The 23,115-nt window shown below is 46.9% G+C and overlaps 1 protein-coding gene across 1 annotated transcript in view; it reads right to left on the bottom strand.

Annotated features, from left to right (window-relative positions):
* Positions 1–6,506: 6,506 nt before the first annotated feature.
* The window catches only part of ZNF618 (zinc finger protein 618), a 22,719-nt gene continuing 6,110 nt past the window's right edge, over positions 6,507–23,115 (bottom strand). Inside the window, exons 3-5 of the mRNA XM_029085790.1 lie at positions 14,644–14,721; positions 9,602–9,703; positions 6,507–8,630 (exon numbers count right to left, since the gene is read on the bottom strand). Coding sequence (XP_028941623.1) covers positions 7,117–8,630; positions 9,602–9,703; positions 14,644–14,659 — 1,632 coding nt within the window. The 5' untranslated portion in view covers positions 14,660–14,721 and the 3' untranslated portion in view covers positions 6,507–7,116. The remainder of the gene's footprint in view (positions 8,631–9,601; positions 9,704–14,643; positions 14,722–23,115) is intronic.

Below are 23,115 nucleotides of genomic sequence, written 5' to 3'. Positions count from 1 at the left end.
AGAGAACATTGTTGGTTTGCTTTGATGAAAACAACAAGAATTCAGCTCCCAACAGGAGGTTTTGAAAAACGAACATACGACCGAGGAAGAACAGTTTCCTCTTTTCAGACTGGCTGCAAACAAGGATTTCCTGATGTTTTGTTTTTGTTTTGTTTTTATTTTTATTGAAATGACACTTTCTAGCTACGGCGCCGACCAGAATCTTCACGGTCTGGATGATGTGTGCTCGATCCTCCTGTACTTACAGCCTTGGCTAGTCACCTGTCATGAATGTTTCAGTTCATCTTTTATCAGTTTTCCTTTTAAATAATTAAAAAAAAATAAAAATTTAAAAAATTTAAAGTCCCAAATAAGTTTAAAGGGACGGTGGAAAACAGCTCCTAAGATTGTTGCTCCTTCCAGAACACATGCCTCCTTCCTTGAGCAGAAAGGTCTTTCTCCATAGACAGCAATTAAAAAAAAAAATAAAAATAAATCCCTTCTCCCCCCCCCCAGCCCACTGGAAAAAAAAAAAAAACAAACCCAAAACAACCCAACAAACAAACCCACTGGAAAAAAAAAACAACCCAACAAACCAACCCATCCTATCTACTCACATTGCAGAGACCCCCACAAGAACCCCTAAGAGACTGAAAACAAGCACTGAAGGCTGATGAGGCTGGAAGAGTCTTTTTAAGGAACTTTGGTTGTAAAAAAGCAAAGTTTTTGCCATGCCCGTGCTCATCAACTCCACCACAAAATCTTCCTGTCGTTAAGGCTGCGCTGCTCACCCGGGTCCCGAGACAGGCTGACCACTGGAAGGATGGGAAGGAAGAGAATCCTTTCAGTCAGTGGTTGACGTTGTGCATCCACGAGCCATTTCTGTGACTCATTTTCAGAAGGTATTCCAAAAAAAAATTCAAACTCAGCTGCCTACAGATCATTAAAGGGTTAAATGAGACCCGCTGTTGTCTAACGTGAGCAAAACTCTTTGCTCTTCCATCAAGTTCTAGAACAAAGGACTCTTAACAGGAGGAGTAAAAAAAAAACAAACCCCAACTAACCAACCAAACAACAACAAAAAAACCCCAAACAAAATTAAACAGAAAACCCCTCAAACACTCAATATCTCAAATGAAATTTCAGGGCAATAGACTCTCATTGGTTCACCATTTCTGGCCTAGCGTAAGCAAACTCTCTCACAGTACTAAGGAGGTTTCAACTTGGAGCTGTGCCTGGGTTGACCTCTCCGTATTTTTATGACCGTTTTGTTCAGTGACATTTCCAAAGGCCCCAGGAAGATGAGAACCCAGGAAGATGAGAACCTGTGGCACAGGGACAGGTCCCACACGCTGCGGAAAGGGAGTTCTTATTGCTACGGGGTGACAACTTCAGAAGTATCTGACACAGGATCTTGAGTCTCAGCCGATGTTTCTGGGCACTCCCAACGGATCCCATGGATTCAAGATGATGGTGTAGCACAGAATGTGCACAGCAGAAGCAGCAAAACATTTAATACTCTCCTCCACCCTGACTTTTTCACCTTGGCAGTGTAAAGGGTTGACAAGACATTTGCTCCTCAACTGGTGTTTCCTCCTCTGCCCCTTCTGCTGCTCAGCTACCTCCCTCCTTCACAAAACCTGGTTCGTGTACATACTGGAGTGCTGGGAAGGGTTTGGTGCCAGTGGTGAGTGGGGAGGATGTGGAGGAAGATGCTCTGTGAACCCTCCTGGACCCACCAGGCAGGATTGGACTCAACCCACAGACAATCATTTCCCATCCAGTCTCTTTTCTCTCAGGCAAGGTCCAAAGCAGCCTGTGCCTTATGGAGAGCGTGCTCCATGGAGCTGCACAGCCTTGCTGGAAATGGTAGGGCTCAAAAAACATTCCCCATAACAGACTCCTCCCAGATGAATGGATTTCTCCTCCCTGAAAAGATTTCCTAGAATCTACCCTTTAGTGTATTTTTGATCATTTTCATCCTGTTACTCCTAATCATTCTATGGGGAACAACTTCTCCCTTCCTGGATGTGCTCCCTCTGAATGTCACAGGAGCTCCTCTCCACCTCCTTTAGCCAGAGAGATGCAATTCTGAGTCGTTCCTCAGTACAAGGCAGCACTCCCAGCCTTTCAATAACTTTTTGGTTGTTCTTTTACTGTCTTCTGATTTATCAGTAGCTTGGTGGGGTCTAGAAATGCACAAAGCATCCTCCGAGCAGCACAATGTCTCAGTCACCCTGCTCCTGTGCAACACGATGTCCTGGCTCGCCCACCACAGGATCCAGAAAGTGGAAATGGTCCCTCAGACCGGGGTAAGGCTGAGCAAACTCATCCACCAATATAAACATACAACATCATTTATTCTCACACTGAATCTTCCGTGTTATTGCAAGTAGTTGGAGAAAAAACAAGCCAACCACCCTGAGACATCTCACTGAACACCGTGTTAACTCTGATTCCACAATGCAGAGCTCAAGCTGTTTTCAGAAGCACCTCCTCTCTATTTTCAGTAATTCCCAAGCTCTGACAGTATCTGCCACAACTTCATGAGCAAAATTCACCAAAGGGTCATGACTCCCTGAGCTGCTTCTGGACGTATTCTCTAATCAGCAGGGGAGAACACCCAGCAAGCACAGTTAAACCAGTGCAGGTGGTTCATGTGGATGCTTAAACCAATTTACCTCCAAGTTAAACTGGTTTAATCAGCCATCAAGAGACAACTGAATTAGAGAAAACCTGACCCCATGGTCAGGCTTTCACGGGGAGTTTTTCCAGATTCAAATACAACCAAATTAGTTTTCTTAGAACAGACGTAATAACTCTGACAAAGTGAAAGTTCACTTCCATGTGAAACCAACCCAGGAGCAAGACACCGAGCCCATCCTGCCACCCAGCACACAACTATGTTCTGCTGCTAGAGACAGGGGAAGGAGCAAGAGACACAGGAGACAAATCTGGGCTCCATGTTCTCCACTGACCCTCTGGCTGCCGTAGTCATGCAAAAACAACTTTCTGTTTTGAAAAGCTCCCTCATTGCATCCCATTTTCTCTTGAGACAGGACTGGGAGGCCCTTTCATTTTTACAGCTCACCTTCTGTTGGTGCTCGCTCCCCACCTGAAGATCATAACCCCTCCCAAAGCAAAATGTGAAGTAAGAAAGAGAAGTCTGCAAGGTCATGCACAGAGTAAGCAACAGAAACACATGAAGGCCTGGAGGATGCACACACCATTTCTGTATCCCAACACATTTCTCAAGTGTGAGTAGAAGGACACAAAGAAGCAGAAGGCAAATTCCCAACGTGATTTACCATGGGATGATCCCAATTCTGAGGACTTCTCCTCCCAGCTCAAAGGGAGCAGAACCTGATGACAGCTCTGGCCTCTCCTCTCTGGTTTCCCACCCCACAATGGACAGTACTCCTCACAGCACAAGTGCTGCTCCGTATCACTGAGCCAACTGTAGAAAAGAATCACAGAAGAGTCTGGGTTGGAGTAACCTGGCAAATAAAGAGCTTCCAAAATTCAGACCTTGGTGAAGTATCTATGATTCCTAGAACGCAAATCCAAGTCTTGAAGAGGGAAGGAGAAACAAGAACAAAAGCTTGGCATGTAGGGTAGATACACACGATCCAGATGTGCTTCTCTCCTTTTAATGAAGCCTGAAGTACATCAGACAGAAGCCAGCCTGTGAGCAGACACAGCACCAACAGCTCCTCTGGGCAGAACACCCTGTAACCACATTTCAGTCTCATGAAAAGCTGTGGCTTCCTCCACTGACTCACTGGAGAATGGGGCTGGCCAACCAGCTCCTCTTCTCACTGACTTTCCAGATTGCTCCATTTTAGGGCTTTAGGTTTTGTTTTGCTTTTTCAGCTGCTAAGTTGAGTTTTTAAAGTCTTTGGGAGAATCTCATCTACCAGACAACACTGCATGTTTGTTGAACATGCACCATTAGTGCAACTATAACCAAAGTTGCCTTGGAGGGGACAGTTACTCGGATGGGACAGAAGGACAGTCAGTCCCTCTCTTTGGTCGTCACAGCCAGAAAGCTCCACATCTGATGCCAAAACCACACTGTAAAAAGGGGGAGATGGACCGGGAGTTGATGGTGGTTGTGGTCCTTCCATTGTCATGCCTTGGCTGTTGCAGCCACAGCCCAACATCAAAGGGTTGCACAAATGACTGCAATTTTACCTCATTCTCAATTCCAGAGCTTTCAACTTGTGCTAACTCTGCTTTGTCCACTTTCCCACCCTTAACACCTTCCAGACCAGACAACACACCGAGCTGGAGTTGGCAAATCCCACAGCAGTTATCAGCCTGAGCCTCAGCAAAGCAGCGTTAGGGTTTGGTTTCCTCTCTTCTCAAAGGAATGGAAGAGCATGTGAGTGTGAGTGGCTCTCAGGATCTCAGGAGAACCAAGCATAAAGGTGTAACAACATGCCATTAGGAGAATAAACTACAAATCTTGAGCTGCATGGTACAGACTCTTCAACCTCAAAAGCTAATCTTGCTTTGGATCCATCCTCCAGCCGTGTTTTCTTGATGGAGGATACTTTGTGCTTTTCAGTGGGAACAGCAGCACAGCACAAACGCTTTGTAACGGACACACATCTCACTTGGGTTTTTTGTTTGTAGTTTGAGACTTAAGTTATTGTTTGGGAGAGGTTTCTCCTGCACTGCAAGGAGGGAGTAAGCGCACATGGTAGCTGGGCAGGCAGGATTTGTATGGGAGAAAATAAAACCAGCAAGAAGAAAAGTTGATGCTGCAACTAACACCTCCATTTGCAAAAGCCACTGCCAGAGAAATCAGATCTCCAAGTGCCTCTGGCCTTGGCAGCTCATCTTCAAGTGCTGCTACCCCTGCAGCTCTCAGTGGGGTTGCAGACTGTGTCTTTTAAGACATCCACATGCAAAACTTAAGATTTAGGAGACTAGTTTTGCCCTGATGCCAGTAACAGTGCGAGAGGTCAACCCAAATGCTAGGCTCAAGCTAAGTTTCCAAGCTGAAAAGGACAAGACAGTTGGGTGCAAAGTGCTATTCTCCTCAGTGAGTTGGACCTAGGGAAGGTCTCTAGCACGCCAACTGTCTGAGCCCCATGGCAGTGAAGTTGTCAGCTAGTGCCTGTCAGGTTCAAGGCATCTGCAAACAAAGCCTGAGACTGGGTTTGCCATTTCTCATGTCTTGGGACATGGAACTTCTATTACAACCAGAGATGGGCAGGTGGGATCTTGGTTTAACATCTATTCAACAGCAGCACTTCAAAGAAGGACCCTCAGTTTCACTATTGCACTGTCAGCAACCAGCAAACACCCCTGCGCTGCTGAAGGGCTCCAGCTTGTCTGCTTGGAGCTGAACAAGTCCATCCTCCTGAACCTCCAATGCTGCTCTGCTGACACTGTGACCGCAGCTCCAGAGAATACTACTGGAAGCAGGAGACACTACTTCAAAAGTAAGAATTTGCTTCAATTTGCCTCTGGGATACAAGTCCCAGTGATGAAAAATTAACAGTTTTGGCACCAGAAAGTTGGGAATTGTCCAAGAGGCACCAAACCTGATATCCAGCAGAGATGCCACCCAGCAGAGATGCCATCCAGCAGAGATGCCATCCAGCAGCTCATCTTCAAGAGCTGCTACCCCTGCAGCTCTCAGTGGGGTTGCAGCCCATGAACTGTGCCTACGGGCACTGGACACAGCAGAGCAACCGGCCTTGGTAGACACAAGAGTTGACTGAGATGTTTTTTTTGCGTTACCATCATCTCTAATCGCATTTGGGGTGAGCCAGTTAAGTGTGAAGGTTTAAGGGCCCGTGGCCTTCCTAACCAGAACGATTCAGCAAACGTAACAAGTAGTGTAATGCACTGTAGGTATTAAAAAAAGACATTCGTGCTACTAGAGGAAACCATTCCAAATAAAACGGGAAGATATTCTCTGCACTCAATCAGGAGCACGTACATTCAGAAGGTTCTTGGAGCCCATGCACTTCTCTAAGTTTCCTTCAAACCCCAATTTGACAAAACTGATGATCTTTGTTCCCCTGAAAAATCATACACCTTGGTTTGTCCTTGGCCTTGGGGAGGTTATTTTGAGTGTACTGAGAAACCTTTTTTTTTACAAAATGTTTAGGTACAAAGGTTCTCAATGGCAGCTGGCAGACCCCGGCAAGCTTGTTGGTGGCCCACAGACATCGGTGCTGTCACCGCGTGCTTGCTTTTCCTGGTTTTCAGCTTTTCCATATAAGCAACTGCTGTGGTTTCCATAAGGATATTATTTAATTGCAAATGGGCTACTCTAGGACAAGTTGGAGAACCCCTGATGCCTAAAACTCACAGAGAAGCTAATTAACACTGGGAATTCAGAAAAGAAATTAGGCTTTAAAAAAAATAAACCCAAGAAACGTAATGATTACAGATGTTTTCTGCCATGAACCATTTCTCTTAGTTTTAAATCAAACTTATAATCACTACTAACGTGTTCAACTCAAAACTTGGAGACAGAAGAATAATTTTTTGGTTTTTTTGGAAAAAAAAAATGGATATGAAAAAGTTAAAAATAAAATAAAAAACGCCCCTTAAAGTCTCCCTTCCTGATTTCTAAAGATACTGGTGTTCATAAAACACAGCTGCCCTGATAACATGCACCGTGTGTCAAGAAGGCTGCAGACAAACGCCCTCAAGGTGTACAGTTATTCAAAGGAGCAAAGTCCAGTGCAGAACTGGTCTGTTCAATGTAGTCTGATTATCCATGGCAAGATGGCCCAGGGGACAAGAGGAAAGGTGGGGTGGAGGAGAAACAAAAAGAAACTTCAAGTCACTTTAGATCTCAGCTGCCTGAAGACTTTAGAACATCAGCCTCCCATTGGTCTGCCCACTTGAAAACATTAGAAAGTCTGTCAAGTCCACACACTATCTATGGAAAGGAGCACGATCCTGGCAGAGGGCTGTCTCTCTCACGTGCTCAGCTTTCCTTTCAAACTTAATTTTATATATATTTATATTTTTATATATATATAAAAAAGCACTTGGTTTCCAGGGGCATTCATAATGAGGTCCACAGTGTTTAGAACTTAAAATTCTTTTTTTTTTTTTTTTTCTTTGTTTGGAACAGTGTTTTAAAGTTTTAATTAAAAGACAGTCTTAAAGCATGTTGGACTTCAAAAACATGAGTTTGTTCATGTCTTCTGGACTGAGTAGCCGTCTCCTTTTGATTAAGAGAGCCTGCTCACACATATTTACACATTCGCTTCTGGCACCAACAGCAGGCACTGCTAAGAGCCAAAAGGCTAGCTTGGCTAGTTTTGTATGCTTTTGGGTAACACACGACCAGTACTGAAACAGGTCAGGGGTGGCCTGGAAGAGAGGTTCTTGCAAATAATCATAGACTTCATTTTTCCCAAACCAATCTTCTTCCTGAGCTGCTGTGGCTTCCCCTGCTGCTCGAGGCTTCTTGGTTGAAGGTTCAAATTCTGTTTCTTCTGCCCAGGACTCTTTCACCTCATTGATCAACTCACAGACTTTGCCAATGATCTCTTCGTGCTGGTACGGTGGGACGGGCCGTAGCTTCTGCTGAGGGTCTAAGATCATGGCTACCTTGTGTGCCGAATGAACTTTGAAGTTCTCCTTTAGTGCCTCCAAGAAGAGGTGGCAGAGTTTGCTGACTACGCCAGCATCGTTAGCTTTGGAAGTGAACAGTTTCTCCAGTTTGACGTAGGTGGGCAGTACCAGCTGCAAAGTGGGCCGGCTCTCGTTGCTCAGCTCGATCACCGCCTGTTTCACCGGAGCCAGAATGGCTGCCAGGTTGCTGAGCAAGTGTTTGTTCAGGTTTTGGATGAGGTTCATCTTCTTGGCCCTGCTGTAGAACTCACAGATCTGCTCGTACCGCTCGTGGACGAGCAGGAGGGAATCAGTGACCGAGTTCCAGCAGGGTGGGGGAGAAGTCTCTTCCAGGGAGCCAAAGGTCTCCTTCGAGAGGCCCGTGGATCCTGCCAGATCTTCACAGACATTCAGGAGCTCGATCACTTCGTGCATATTGCGAGCCTGTAGTGTTCTCTTATTCAGCACACTCTGCACTACTGAGTTCAAGGCACAGGCCGAACAACGCAAGCACATGCCTGCCTTGGAGAACGCAGAGGAGTTGACTTTGCAGTCCGTGACATACACCGTCCTGATCTCCGACATCACAAACTCCGAGAGCACGTTCTGTACCCAGTGGTGGATAAAATCACCGTTATCTCGAATGTCTACGCCCTTAATTCCCAAGACGTAACTCTTGATGTGGTTGCCTTCCACCTGATAAGCTGTCAGGATGTAACAAGAATCGGGGCCGACGCTCTGGGAGTGGCAGGTGACGCCGATGCCGAGGCAGGCGTTGCTGCCCAGGGCACAGGTGACTTTCACCTTCACTTGGTTGTACATCCGAGGCAAATGCTTCAGAGCCAGCGTGTTGAAATTGCCAAGGATTTCGGTGACAGAGAAGGCACCATAGCGAGCTCCACTGTCCACCAGGGTCTGTGCTAGCTTGATGAATTCCTTCCCGCTCACCACGCTCAGAGCCCCAAGGTCAGTGCACATCACCCTCAGGAGCCTCTCGGCAATGTTCTGCCGCTCCTTCTCTGGGATCGCGCTGTTCCCTACCGAACCGCTGGCAGATGCTGCAGTGAAATAGAAGGAGGGAGAGAAAGCACCAGATGAGAATTGCTCTTCTGCAACGGGAGAGGGGAGGAAGTCACAAAACAATCTGGAGAGAGACCCAAAGAGATGGAACATGCCCAGATGATGGCAGAGACATCTCCGACCCTGGATTTCTTCCCCCAAGGTTTCTAGACAGAGGAACCTCCAGGGACAGGCCTTGCTCTGGCTTAGAGCAGCAGGGAGCTGCATGCTGTCCCCTGCGTGGGGACTGGGACAGAGCACACACTTGTCTACTCATAATCCAGTGCCTTAACCAACAGCACCTCTGTGGTGTTCACTGAGGAACTGCCTAGGTAAGTTATGATCATGTGTGCCATTGGCTATCCATGTCTACAGGCTGGTGGTCACAGCCTGGCCCAGCTGGAAAGCTGGACATCTTTCCATTTTTGTGATCTGAGCCATTTCTTTGAGACAGTTATTTTAAGAGGAGTTGCTTCCTCCACCATCTCAAACAGTACTGAAGCCCAAGTTTTTATTTCTTCCTCTGAACTTCAGCAACCCCACTTTTTGGGGCTGATTTTGGGCAATGTGAACGTCATTTTTGGCCATACCAGAACACAAAAGCACCACAGTTTTGCATCACCCTTCCACCAGCCCGCTCAGCTCAAGTACTTTGGAACTGGTTTCCCACAGGGCTGTATTCTACCTTTACCTTTTCCCATGGTGAAGCACATGGTGAAGCACATCTTCCTTACAAACCTTTCCTACTGCCTCCCGAGGGATCCCAGTACTTTTTGCACATGAGCGCTCCTGTAATGGGAGTGGGTGCTCTGCTCTGCAGGATGGTACATGAATTACGGATGAAATCAAGTGCAGTTAGGTGAGGACAAGGGCCTTGTGCCATGCCCATCACTGCTGCACCCTCTCTGCCAGTCACTTGTTCAAAGTGGACGGGTAAGCTGGGGACAGAAGAGCAAACATGGCTACGTACTATTGTTGGCGTTATTTCTTTGGAGCTGTGGTTTCCACTTTTCTTCAACAACAGCTAGAGGTGATCGGGGCTGGCTAGAGGCAATATTGTTCTCGTTGTCAGCTGTGGGGCAAGAGACAGGGAGGTGTTAGAAGCACAAGATAGTAACACTTAAAGCACAAAGAAGGGGCAACAGTACCCATCTGCTTAGCACTGATGGTTCCCTTCACTAAGGTGAAACCAACCTAGTCCATTCTCTGTAGCTCTCAAGCAGTTTTTGGTGAGATGGCAACAGTACCGTCAGAAACCTTGGAAATTGCCTTTGGACTTGCAACCTATCACCTCCCCAGAATGTTGCTGGTATGTCAGTGGCTTTTTCTGTGCATCAGTGACGTTGATGCCATCAGCACACCTTGAGAAATGTCTCCCCATCAACGGAAGCTGTATCCCAGGAGGAACAGATGCTCCTTGTGCAGCCTGACTCGTGCAATTTGTTGGCTTTTGAAACGCCAAACACGTTGTTGTGTAACCAACATTTGTCCTGCTTTTGCCTTACTGCCTCTCTCTGCACCACAGGTGGCTTCCCTTTTCTCTACTGCTAAGTATTTTTATTTTCAAGCTATGCTCCACTCCTCTGTATCTAAAGATCTTACTACAATCCTCATCTATGGTTTCCTCCCACTGTAGAGAGAGCCAATCTCCTCTTGGGCTGCTCAATGCTGCCTCAAACTGAAAAAGAAATAAAAACAAGTTTCTGGAGTGTGACCACAGATTGTTCCTCCCTCTGGCTGCAAAGATACCAACTGCCTTAGGGGTCTCTGTGTTCATGCTCCTATTTCTGTGTATGTAACTGGGCTAAACAGTTTCAGTCTGGTGGGATCTTTCAAGGAAATGCAGTCAAGATCAGTAAATCCTGTATCATATCCATGTTCTTTCACCTCCTGTGCCCCCAAAACTTTTCCCCACCCTCCAGAGGAAATTTTCTAGTTCCTAGTATGCTTCATTATGAAACTGTGCTCTGAAATAGGCTGTGAAGCAACAATGAAGAGCACAATAAAGAGAGGTGGAAGAGGAAGGAGAAAGATGGACAGACTGATGACCAGGCTGAACAGAAGGATGGAATTAATAAGATGACAAAATACATCGTTTACTCATCACAGCTGGACTCATCTCACCTGATTTTGGAGATCTCTATTAGACAAGTCTCTCTTCAAAGTGGTCCCTTGGGACTCCTTTTACACTCAGTGGTGCAGAACAGGCTGAAGAGTGTGATTCATTTACCCAAGGAGAACGAGATGCCTCTTGCAGTAAAGATCCATCATGCTCTGAATTCACCTGGAGTCAATGACTTCTCCACTGATTATAAAGGGAGCCCAAGCTGACCAGCTCAGGTGGCAATATCTATAGACTATGTACACCAGCATGCAGTGAAATGAGTCCTGCCCCAGTGCTCCAGACAGCAGAGCACAAATTAGAGCAATACCTTAGTAAAGCACACAGGCACTTTGCTCTGCAGCCCAGGTTGATCTAGTGATGGATAGAGCAGTGGAACACCCATCAGAACTAACAGGAGAGGGTCAAGTTGCTCTTGGGAGAGAAGGGAGACCAGCAAGGATCTAGAGACACACCATGATGTAATGACACTCCACTGTCTTCTTCCTTATGAGCAAGTCCTCTCACATTTGAGCTGCTGGGGCATTCACAAACCTTGCTAATAAACAGCCACAGATTGTACAGTTATTAATAGGTCTGGGCACGGCACTGGCCAGGATATGACAGAATCAGGGCAGGCTCTGGGACTGCCTCAAGGACTGCATGCACCCAGGGAATTCACTGGTGGCGGTTGGTACCTGGGGAGCAGTGCCATGCTCAGGACTGCAGCCAGAGGTTGGTCTCTGCAAGTGTGGAAGAGACGTGAAGAGCAGGAGGTGCTCCCGTGGATGCCAGTGATCAGATATGTCACATCGCTTTTCCCCCAGCATTTGTTTAGACCAACTGCTCTTGAGCTAATGCCACCACTGTCCTCAACTCCCAACATCTGTGGGTAGGCAAAGGAAAATGCTGGATGTTGCCTACTAACTTTGTTCATGGTTCAGACCTTCCTTGTCTTGGTGAGGGGCATGTGGAGGGAGAAACTCTCTTTTATTTCATCCTCCCAACTCTTTTATCTATTTCATAATAATAGAGGATTTATTATGTACAAATATCCACTGGCATTCAATATGGCATTAATGAGATTTGTGCATTTCAGCCTCATCTTCCTTATCAGGCAGTCTGTGAACTACACAGATCATGGTTCTTTAATTTCTCTTCATGCCTCCAATCCTTTAATCCAGCTTCAGCCTAGTCGTCCTTTTACTTTTTAGCTCTAGATTGTAGGAAGGGCATTATATGGTAGCACTCGACCTGAACAAAGTACTCTAAAGGGAGTCAAAGCTGTATATTGTACAGTGTAATTACAGAACAAATTCCTCTGCCTAGTGTTCTGCTGTTCTGTTTCTGCCTTTCAGCCTCCAATTTACATTCTAATTGCTTCTTACTGTGTAGCTGCTTTATGGAGCTATAATCTCTCCTTATTACCTTCCAGCCTCCAGGCTCAGCCTTCTGAATGACTCAAGAGCCAGTATGTCCCTGTTTTTCGTCCTCGAGGCCAGCAGGATGTTTCCTGTCTTCAGTCACTTGTGAGGGGCCCAGTGGATGCATCACATTTAGTTGGAAGAGATTAGTCCTTTGCATCAGACTCGAGAAACCAAACTGGACTCCTGAACACATTAACTAGGGAGCATTTAACCCATATGGGCTCCTTTTATCTCTGCCTTCCCATAATGAAACATCCCTTGAGCCAGGCATATAGACTGGTATAAACAGCTACTATTCCAGTGTCCCCAGTATATGGATTCTATGCCACCAGTTTTACTGACTACAGCATGGTCTCTGCATCCCCAAGCTTCAGAGATGTTGTGTCAACGCTGTTTCTGGATATGGAAATCCCCAAGAATCCCCCAATCTGACAGGCTACAAGGCAACAAGCTGTGACCAGAGGAAATGCAAGTCCTGTGTCACCTCCCCTGCTGCTCTGCTCCAGTACAACACACCCAGAACCGGACACCCACCGAAGCTGGCTGCAGCTTTCACAGCTCTTTACCCTCACCCCACAGTAGCAAATACCGCGCTGCTCAGCCCCAGCTGCACAGATCTGGAGGAAAAGCTGCTGTTCCCTCCGAGGAGGAGGAGAAATGAGCACAGGACAGAGATGCCAGAGCAGGGGACAGCTGCTTTCCCAGGTGGCATCCTCAGTGATGCCTGGAGAAAGCACTTAAAGAAGATGTGGACAAGCTTGCTGTCGCTGTACCAGCGAGACATTTGGGGGGAAGCAGCCAAGCGGAAGACAGTGACTTACAAACAGAGCAGGGAGAGATGAGAAAATAAAGAGTTTAACAGGAGTAATCCTGAGTGGGAAAGAGGGGATCTCTGCTGACATGACATGAGTCAGATCACCGATACCTGCTCCCTCCAGCCCTGCTCTGTAACCCAGGTGAACAAGCCCAGAGGTCACGGGTCATTTGTAAAGAAGAGAGAAGGAAGAAGCTGCAGACAGCACTTGCTTAAAATTTTCAACAGCTCACACCTTGCCATTCTGCCCTTTGACACCTTAGCCTTGGTCCCTCCTTTGCAGCTTCTCTACTCATTATCCCCAAGAGCTGTAACTCAAAATGCTGCATTTGAGACCAGAACAAGGAACAAGATGGTCAGGACGCAGCGAGAACCGACCCCAACACCATGGAGTGACGGCAGCCACGACCCTGAGCAGAGCTTCACTGCTCCTCAGTGTAACATGACATCCAACTACTCCACATTAACCCACTTATGCTCTAACAGAAAATAACATCCACAAGATTCACACTGTATCTTATAACAAATCACCTGAAATGTCCACTCAGAACATTACAATGATGATGAAGTAGCTGCTGAACAACACACAAAGCCTGCGCTAAGATTTACCAATGAACTGAACTGCAACTGAGGAACTGCACGGATGAACAACTCAAGGGACACTCATTGAAAATAGGACTAAACCTAAAACACAGAACAAGATAAGAACTGTGATTAGAATTACTGTTACAGAACGGAAAATATGTTTTTCCTCAAGATACTTGTCCTTCCTTGCCACTCTGCTCAGGGCTTGCCTGTAAAGTGGAGGCAAATGCAAGCGCTGACCGTGTATCTCAACAGAGCAGCCGTCTGTCGGAGAGCACAGGTCTGTCAAAGGTAAATTAATTTGTAAACCTGTGTTAATTCACTTGAATTTTCATTCAAAAAGGAAAAAAAAAAGAAAAAATCTGATGGTATATAAAAAAATCCTATTTCTACATTTTTGAATATTCTGAATGCTGTCTTTGAAACAACTTTGGCTTTGAGATTTTAAAATCTTCTCTTATATATTGAGACAGAAAACAGAAAAGGTGGCTTAGCAAGAAAGCAGTGGAACCACTCCTCAGAATTTTCTTGTGTAGGTAGCTGAGAAGGAAATGAACACAACTGATGGAATAACAAATTCTTCTTCTGAGAAGACACTTCAGTCCTTTGTAGAACTCCAGGAGACACAAGCATGGAAAAGGACTTGTGTAGGCAAAGGCTCTGCTGCCCTGCAAGCGTTTTTTGCTTTGTTTGCTTCAATGAGAACTACCCTTTTTGCAGGAGGTGGGATTCCACCTGCTTGTAGGAGTGACCCATTAATGCTCAATGCAACAAGCATTCCCTAGATACCTCTGGAGAAAGGGGATGAGTAGTTTGGTGTGCTCTGCGCTGCCACGGCACGTTTCCTCTCTTCCTATGGAAAAGAGCAATATTTATGATATCCCCTGAGCCTTGCATTGTTGTAGCTGCTGCTACGTGTTTCAGCCTTTGAGTTTCTTTTTTTTTTTTTGCTGCAGGTGAAATTACTGGGGCTTTGGAAACCGTGAGCACAGAAAACTCTTATTGACACACAACGGGGTCAACATCAGGCAGCAAAGCGCAGAATTTAATTCTCCGCTTTAAGCGAGTCGAAGTGCCCAGCTTACCTGCGTGGGACTGCATGTGCTCCAGGAGATTGTTATAAAACTGGAACTGGATTCCACAAGCTCCACAGGTGTAAGGCTCTGTTTGGGAGAAATCAGTTCAGAAGAATTATACAGAGTATGCAGGGAAGCAGCACACGTGCGTACTTCACTTTGTACAGTAGCGGGGGCAGCACTTAGGGCCCCTGGTCCTTGTCACCTCAGCCCACGTGTGCAGGTCACAGCAGCTCCTTAGAACTGAGCCCACAGGGCTCAGGCTGTGATTTAAGAAAGCTCTGAATTGGGAAAGCTCTAGGGCACGTCACTGCTTCCTGGGCTGGGGTCAGGGATTTATCCATGTGCTTTAATTTACTGCCACAAGAAAGCCCGGGATGGCAGAGGGACAGCTCGTGCACTACAGTGAAGCACCTGCCTGTGTGTGTGTGTGGGGGGGGGATCTCAAATCTGCACGAAGATCTGAAAGGCTACACACTGACCGGGGTTTACTAACTATCTCCTGCCTGCTGCAGGCTGTTTTAAACATATCCTTGTTCTTTTTAAGCCTGGAAAGCAAAGCACGGTGAATTAATTTTGCATTCGGTTCTGTCAAATTCCAGTCTCGGCTGCCTTTCCTGAGTCAGACAAGGAGCAGCGGGTTGTGAAAAATCCTGTTGCTCGGAAAGCTGAGGCACGGAGAAGTGTCACGGGGGGAAACTCAGCTTGGTTTTTCTGTGGCTGTCAACGAGTGCAGCGAGACTGGGGAATGGTGCATGTCACTGGGCTCGGTGGCAGCAAGACGCTGGGGTTTAGCAGAGGTGGAGGGGAAGAAGCACAGAAATCAGAGCTGTGCCAGAAGGCTGAGAGCAGAGCAGGAGAGCCGTGTTGCTAGAGTAGTATGGATGAGCTGGAGTCAGGAAAGAGCTGGGTGCAGAGCTCCCTCATGAGCTGAATAATACATTTAGTTCTGTTCTAACAAGTTATGTTGAAAGTGGATTTTTTCCACTGAATTAACTTAATAGCAAATGTTTGCAGTGGCTCGTTTAAACAGTATTAGTTGAGTGCATTAGCTGACCGACGTAGTTATCAAACTACAGTGGCTGAAATGTGTTAACGTTGCAGTTTGGTTCTATACCTCCAGATATACCAGCACAAGGACACCATTTATGCTGCGGCATTTTGGTTTTTAACAGCAGAATGGACAAATGCAAGCATTTGGCATATAAACAACTTTGGCATATAAATGCCTGGCACATGCACACAGAGCAAAGTCTATTGCTACAATATACCAGAAATCTGTATCTACATTTGAAGGGAAAAACGTATTCTGTGTCAATGAAACTTAAGAAATCTATTGCACATCAGCAAAAAGCACCAGCATTCAGGATGGAAGAACCAAAATACAGGAAAGTACAAGGCTGACTTGGTTATAATCTGTAAAATGTCTGTATCTCAGGTAGTAAAACCCAGAATCCATCAGAAGGTGACAGGAAGCTGAGAGGAGATAGAATATAAGAGACCAGAAGGGGTCTGTATAAGTTGTACTTATGGGCTGTAGGGTGAAACACTCTGCTGTGCCTTTCCCACAGAACCTGCAGCCACTGAAACGATGGATCAATCAATATCTAAAGGGCGGGTGTCAAGAGGATGGGGCCAGACTCTTCTCAGTGGTGCCCAGTGACAGGAGAAGGGGCAACGGGCACAAACTGGAACACAGGAGGTTCCAGATGAAGATGAGGAAAAACTTCTTTCCTGTGAGGGTGACGGAGCCCTGGGACAGGCTGCCCAGAGAGGGTGTGGAGTCTCCATCTCTGGAGAGATTCCAAACCCACCTGGATGCAGCCCTGTGCAACCTGCTGGAGATGGACCTGCTTTGGCAGGGGGGTTGGACTGGATGATCTCCAGAGGTCACTTCCAACCCCCATCATTCTGTGACTCTGTGAAAATCCTGCAATGTTCAACTCTAAACCTGTAGCCCAGCATTCTTACACCCACTAAATGTGTCAGAAGATGAGATGCCAGGTTGCTATTGCTCCTCTACCCACCTCCAGGAAGCAACCTTTTCACACAGCTGAGACCAGAGCTGTGAAGCTCTGCAGGCTTTGGGATACATCTCGAGCCCTCCCATGGGTTCACATTCAGCCAGAACTCAACACACACTGCTGTGCAGGGAGCCCTGCAAAGCCAGGCTCTGGGCATCTCCTGTCCTCCATGTTCTGCCCTATGGCTGAGCTGCAGGCAAGAGTCTTTGTTGCAGAAAGGGTAGAAATAGGCTTTAAGTCTTCAGAAAAACCTAAGAAATAATGAATTGGACACTCAGAGTTCAGGCTGCCACATTAACCCTGCAGTCTCTCTGCCTCTGCTCTATGTTCAGAATTCTTCTGCAAACCTGTAGCCTAAATTTGGCAACAGAAAGTCTGTGCGTGAAATGGCAAATGTTGTGTGGGCCAGACCTGTCCACACAGCACCGGAGAATGTGGGGAGAGGGTACAACACTTCACATGACAGGGCACCTGCGCCAGTCCCCTGCTATCTGTCCACCCACCATCACCACTTCCCTCCTCCTCCAGTCCCTCCTTCATCCACTGCCTGTCTCCTTCCACTCAGAGATTGTGGCACAGACCCAGCAGGTTTTTCTCTTGAGCTGTGCTCGCTGTCGTGGTGCTACCTGCTCCTTCCACTGTCTGCCACGCAGAGAAACAGACCCCAGAGCTCTGGAGATGGCTGTCTCAGAAGCAGCAGTGCTCCCCTCACTCCAGCAACTTGAGGATCACTCTGTGCTGAGCCAGAATCCTGAAATATTTGAAAATTTGGGAGGAGGAGGAAATAACTCTGAACATGTCCTGTCTGCCAGCAGGAAAGGGCTACTCTACAGCCAGCCCACCTCAGTGCAGTCTGAATCTCATTCCTGAGTTTTCCCACAATGTAGAGGGGTTCCACAGCAGAGAGCACAAACCAACCCGCTGCAAGGAAGCACTGCTGTTGGGACAGCAAAAACCCAGCCCAGGGCACTTCCAGACGCCTCTTGCAAGCTCAGTCTGAAACTCAATCATCGCAGCATCCCCACGCAATGGCATTTCATTCTCCTAGCAAGCACTGAAGAGCTTTCCTCCCCCAGAAATAAAGAGATATTTGTCTGTGGTATGCTAGGCGTCGGGGCACAAAGCACTCCTTCTCCCCAGAAGCATCCTTCCTCAGAAAAACCAGCTGACTTTGCAAGCCAGGCCTCTCTCTGCTCTGAACAAGACCTGCTAGAACATCACCTTATTGCCCAGGTGCTCTCTGAAAACACCTTCACAGAAACCTAAAGCACCAGCAGCTGCTGAAGCCTCTTCAGTCTCTCGAGCCACACAGAACTAACACTCACAGTTGGTTGCACAATTTAAAACATCTTTCCCCAGGGCTATTATTAGACATTTTTATTACTGCTTTATATATACCCAGTGAACAAGGCTCCAGAGTAAGGCAGCAGGCTGTACAAGCCAAGACAGAGGGGGGAAAAAAGCATTTGTGCTTAGGTTAAATAAATCACTCTTAATTCCCATGTTAACTCTCATTGCCACATCTAAGCCAGAGAAAATAGCAGAGCCTGGTTTGAGGCCAGGAGTGAATGTTAAGTGGAGAGCTTTTAACAGAAAGTTTCAACAGAAAAGGCCCTGAGCAGCTTGTGCACGAGCGAAACCCAGCAGCCAGCTCACGGGCTGATGGCAGCACAGGGAGCAGGCCCCCAGGCAGATCTCTCTCCACACATTTCAACACTTCTGTCCACATTTTGGTGAAAAAACAAATGCAGAAGAACTGTAAGAGAAACTTTCCGGCATTTTTCGTTCAATGTGTCCACTGGCTTTAGCTTTAATAAGAGTGTACCTGCATCCTCCCATACCTCTGACACAAACTGATGAAACAATACATTCAACTTGGCAGAAGTCTTCTAGAAAAAACAGTCACACACCAAAATAAGTGGAGGTTTCTTCAAAACAGGACTTCGTTCACTTCCACTCATCTCAGACAATGAACGAGGTGCTAGATAAAGCGGTGCTAGGAAGGATGCTTTAAAAAGAGGAGTCTGGAATGCATCACGGTTGTTAAATTTGGCACTGATTTGATTTCTCTTCCAACGTGAACTCTTAGGTTCTGAATAAAGCTCTCAGTTCTTGCTCAGATGTGTAAGTGGAGAAAGAACAAGTGTCCTCCACCACCATGGCCATGCTCAGGGTGCAGCACTCAGGGCTGTCCTACACTAAGGGACAGCAGCCCTGGATCACGAGGCTGGCACGGACAGTATCACCCCTTAAATCCAGACACAAGCCAAGTGGTAACCAAACACACCGTAAAGCAAAGCAAGAAGATTTGCCTGTTGAAAGCATCAAGGACATGGGGCAGAACCTCAAGCAGAGACCACCTGCATCTGCCCATCCCCAACCTGCTCTCCTTCCCCTCCTGCTTGCTCCCCACCACATCCTGGGCTCCCATTCCTCATCTGTGCTCTCAGAGGAACTCTCTCCACAAAGGTGTTTAGTGAGCTGAGCCATGAAGAGAAGTTTTCCTGGGCATAAATCACAGAATCCCAGACTGGTTTAGGTTGGGAGGGCCCTTAAAGCTCATCCAGTTCCAACCCCCCTGCCAGCAGCAGGGACACCTTCCACTAGACCAGGTTGCTCAAAGCCTCATCCAGCCTGGCCTTGAATACTTCCAGGGAGGGGGCATCCACAACTTCCTTGGGCAATCTAAATAAATGTAACTTAAACGTGGATTCATTTTCAGCCTTCAAACCTTGGCTCTCCCAGAACACCTATTATTGCCATATTTCACAAAATTTAACTCCCAGAAGGCTGTAAAAGTGAGTCTAAATGGTCTAATACTGCACAATAAGGCCCTGAAGGATTTCTGTTGCATTTAAATTGGAAATCAGAGCCACAGAAGTGAGGCATTTTGTTTTTGACATCTGGATTCATAATAAAAAAATAAAAAAACCCCCATTTATTAATGAAAAATGCTAAGAGGACAGGCCAGGGTGACTGCAGGGTGGCAGTCCCTGCTTTTGCACACCACAGACATTCATCACACTTACTCTGTAAAAGCGGGAAAGGATTTGAAATCAGGGGACTTGTGGTTTCTGCAAAAAAGACAGAGATTTAAATATTGAGCTTGGCAGAGAGCTCAGTGTACGCCACACAGCTCTGCTCACTGATCCTGATCCTTACTCCACACTTCCAGATTTAACCGTAGCAGGCTGGGGGTCTCCATTTACCCCAAATTATGACACATCCAGCTGGGAATATTCTCTCTCAGTGTCTTGCTGAGCTTCTCAGGGCCAGGAATCTGTGTCTTTCCTTCTCACTTTTACATCTCCAGAGATTTTAACATACACACCATGCTACAGTAATGGAAACAGACAAGTGGGAAGGGCCCCCACTTCTTCTGCCTTAGCAGAAGAAAAGCTAAGGGAGCAAGGAACCCTTTACAAATGCTTTTTTTAGGGGGGCCCAGATGCAAATCCCCAGATTCACCATACAGCTTCTTCAAACTGAAGCTGGGAAGGAAAAAAAAAGAGTGTTTTAGCCTCACTGGTTGGTCTGCCAAAGGAGAGAGTTCCTACACGTGACTTCAGGCAGAGAATACACGCTTTCTGTCGAGCACACCCTGCAGATCCCTGTCTTTAAGGTGTAACTGAAAGGAAAGGAAACCCTGGATGCTCAACCTTAGTCAACCAGGGGCTGTCTGCACCCACCCGCAGTGCACGGGAGCAGAAGTGATCCTCAACACCTCAAACTCTGTGCAGTTTCCTACAGTTTCCAGAAAAACCTCTGCAGAGGCAAAGAAATAGTTAATATTAAATACTCAGTCAACAATTCAGGGCATTTACAGAACAGTCCCACGTCTGAAGTTAAGAACTGATGCATCAATGAACGGGGCTCTCAGGGCTGACAGACCTGGACTGGTTTGCTTGCAAGGAAAACTGAACTCATCATTAACTGCACAGGTCAAGCAGAGCTGAGCCTTCATGCTAAATATTTCAATATAATGAGGACCTGAGCTGTTGAAGAGGGCTTCAGCTGCCAGGGCCAGCCAGGCAGGAATGAAGATGAAGGCATGGATGATGCTTGGCAAAGACATAAAGAAACAGTGCTATGGAAAGGGGATGGATGGAAGGCACCAGCTGGATACAGAACGCCGCTGATCGCTTGACACATTTCCATTACCCAAAGTTGCACTAAGAGTGATGAGGTCTGTACCTGGAGGAAGCTCTTCACTGAGACAGGTTCCTCATCTGGTCCTTCTGAGCAGCAGAACAGGGCAGGCTCCTCCAGGTACCGTTCTTTCACGATTTGTGCTCTCTGCCTCTGCTTTGGGTGTATTCAGTGAACACACGGGTGCTCACTGGACTGTCCCATGGCTTTAGACTTTAAAGGGCTCTTTCAGCACCCCAGAGGCATGTTAAGCTTTTGAGGGCCAAAACCCTTTTGACGGCCAAAACCTGACATTTTACCATCCTCCTAGAAGTCAACTTGATCTGGAAGAGGCACACAGCAGCAGCACACACCACTTATCACACCACAATGAATTCTCAATAAACTCTCTGGCTGCTTTCCAGCCAGAAGTGCTAACGTAGTCTCCTCGTTATGCTTGATGTCCTGTACACATGAAAACCATTGTCAGTCTGCAGCAGGAGTTCAGGCCACTGGCTGAACATTGCTATGACGGTATTTTAAGTAAAGGAAAGACTGTTGAGATTTTTCTGCTCTTTATATCATGGGCCATTTTCTTATCCATGCCCTGTAACGTTCCTGCCTCAGCACAGCTGGTGACACTAAAGCCAACTACTCAGAGAACAGTCACAGAAGTGTCACAGTTTGAATGATTCACGATAATTTGGCTTGCTTTAGGGATTTGCTCATCTTTCACTCCACAGATTCTCCAGGCAAAACTGAAGCAGAAATTCACCTTTTTCTGCCCATGTATCAGTCTGTCAGTGACCTTTTTGGCCATGTTTTGTCCAGCCCCAGCCCAGCCCAGTACCTGTGCTTGAAGACTGCAATCCACAGCTCCTGTCACTGGCTGTTTGTTCCCAATTCTGCTGACTGCTCACATTCTTGCCTCGCTGTCTTTCACATGCACTGTCTCAGTGTCCTTCCTGGTGTCCCAGAGCTCCTGAGCAACTGGCAGGATTTCACCCACAGAGACTTGCTGCTGAGTGGTTATTTTAACCCAGATATCTTTCCTCCCATCTACAAGTTGCCTGTTAAACACGACAAGTCTGAAACAGCTTAAATAAATGTGGCACCAGAAATAAAACAGTTCATTCTTGGAAACCTCAATTCCACACAAATGCCCAGTGGACAGAGCGAGTCACGCGACAGAACAAAGTGACACTTTATTAGCTGAAGCCTCTTCCCGTGTTACTCTTCTTCTAATGGTTAAGAACTGCACCCAGATGGCAATCCTTCTTCTGGGCACATCATTTTTAGGCTTCTTTGAAAAACACAGCTCTACACACATGCAGTTGTCTCCAGTATTACCACTGCTTTGCATAGCTAAGCTACGACAATGTGGGAACTCACATAACAACAACCTCCCCCCCTTTCTTCACTCCTCAGACTTAGTCATTAACAGGCTTGGACCTCCGAGCTCAACAGAATGGCAGCAGGAGCAGGCTTGTACCATTTGCAAACCAACCAACAGATGAGAAAGAGATTTATCACAAGATGAACCATTTGGATGAGATTTGTATTTTGTGCTTCAATCAATCCAGCTGATGGGTGCATCTCAGGAGGCAGAGGTGCAGGGGGCCGGCTGTGCTAACATCAGACAGTAATCAACAATTATTGTAACAACACAGAATCACAGGATGTTGGGGATTGGAAGGGACCTCAAAAGATCATCCAGTCCAACCCCCCTGCCAGAGCAGGAACCTCAATGAGATCACACAGGAAGGTGTCCAGGTGGGTCTTGAATGTCTCCAGAGAAGGAGACTCCACCCCCTCCCTGGGCAGCCTGTCCCAGGGCTCTGGCACCCTCACTGGAAAGAAGTTTCTTCTCAAGTTTAAGTGGAACCTCCTGTGTTCCAGCTCACACCCATTGCCCCTTGTCCTACCACTGGGCATCACTGAGAAGAGCCTGGCTCCATCCTCCTGACATTCGCCCTTTACATATTTATAAACATTAATGAGGTCACCCCTCAGTCTCCTCTTCTTCAAGCTAAAGAGCCCCAGCTCCCTCAGCCTTTCCTCAGCAGGGAGATGCTCCACTCCCTTCATCATCTTGGTGGCTCTGTGCTGGACTCTCTCCAGCAGTTCCCTGTCCTTCCTGAACTGTGGGGCCCAGAACTGGACATAATACTCCAGATGTGGCCTCACCAGGGCAGAGTAGAGGGGGAGGAGAACCTCTCTTGACCTACTCACCAACAATTACTATGCCCCAAGTGTTAAAGCTGTATTCACTCACCAGAAATCCTAGCCTAAGTCATGGCTTCCCAGAAGAAATCCAACCAGATTTGGA

Source organism: Antrostomus carolinensis, unplaced genomic scaffold (assembly GCF_000700745.2).
Source record: "Antrostomus carolinensis isolate BGI_N321 unplaced genomic scaffold, ASM70074v2 scaffold16137, whole genome shotgun sequence".
NCBI classification, from domain to species: domain Eukaryota; kingdom Metazoa; phylum Chordata; class Aves; order Caprimulgiformes; family Caprimulgidae; genus Antrostomus; species Antrostomus carolinensis.
This window is presented reverse-complemented; position numbering and strand designations above follow the sequence as displayed.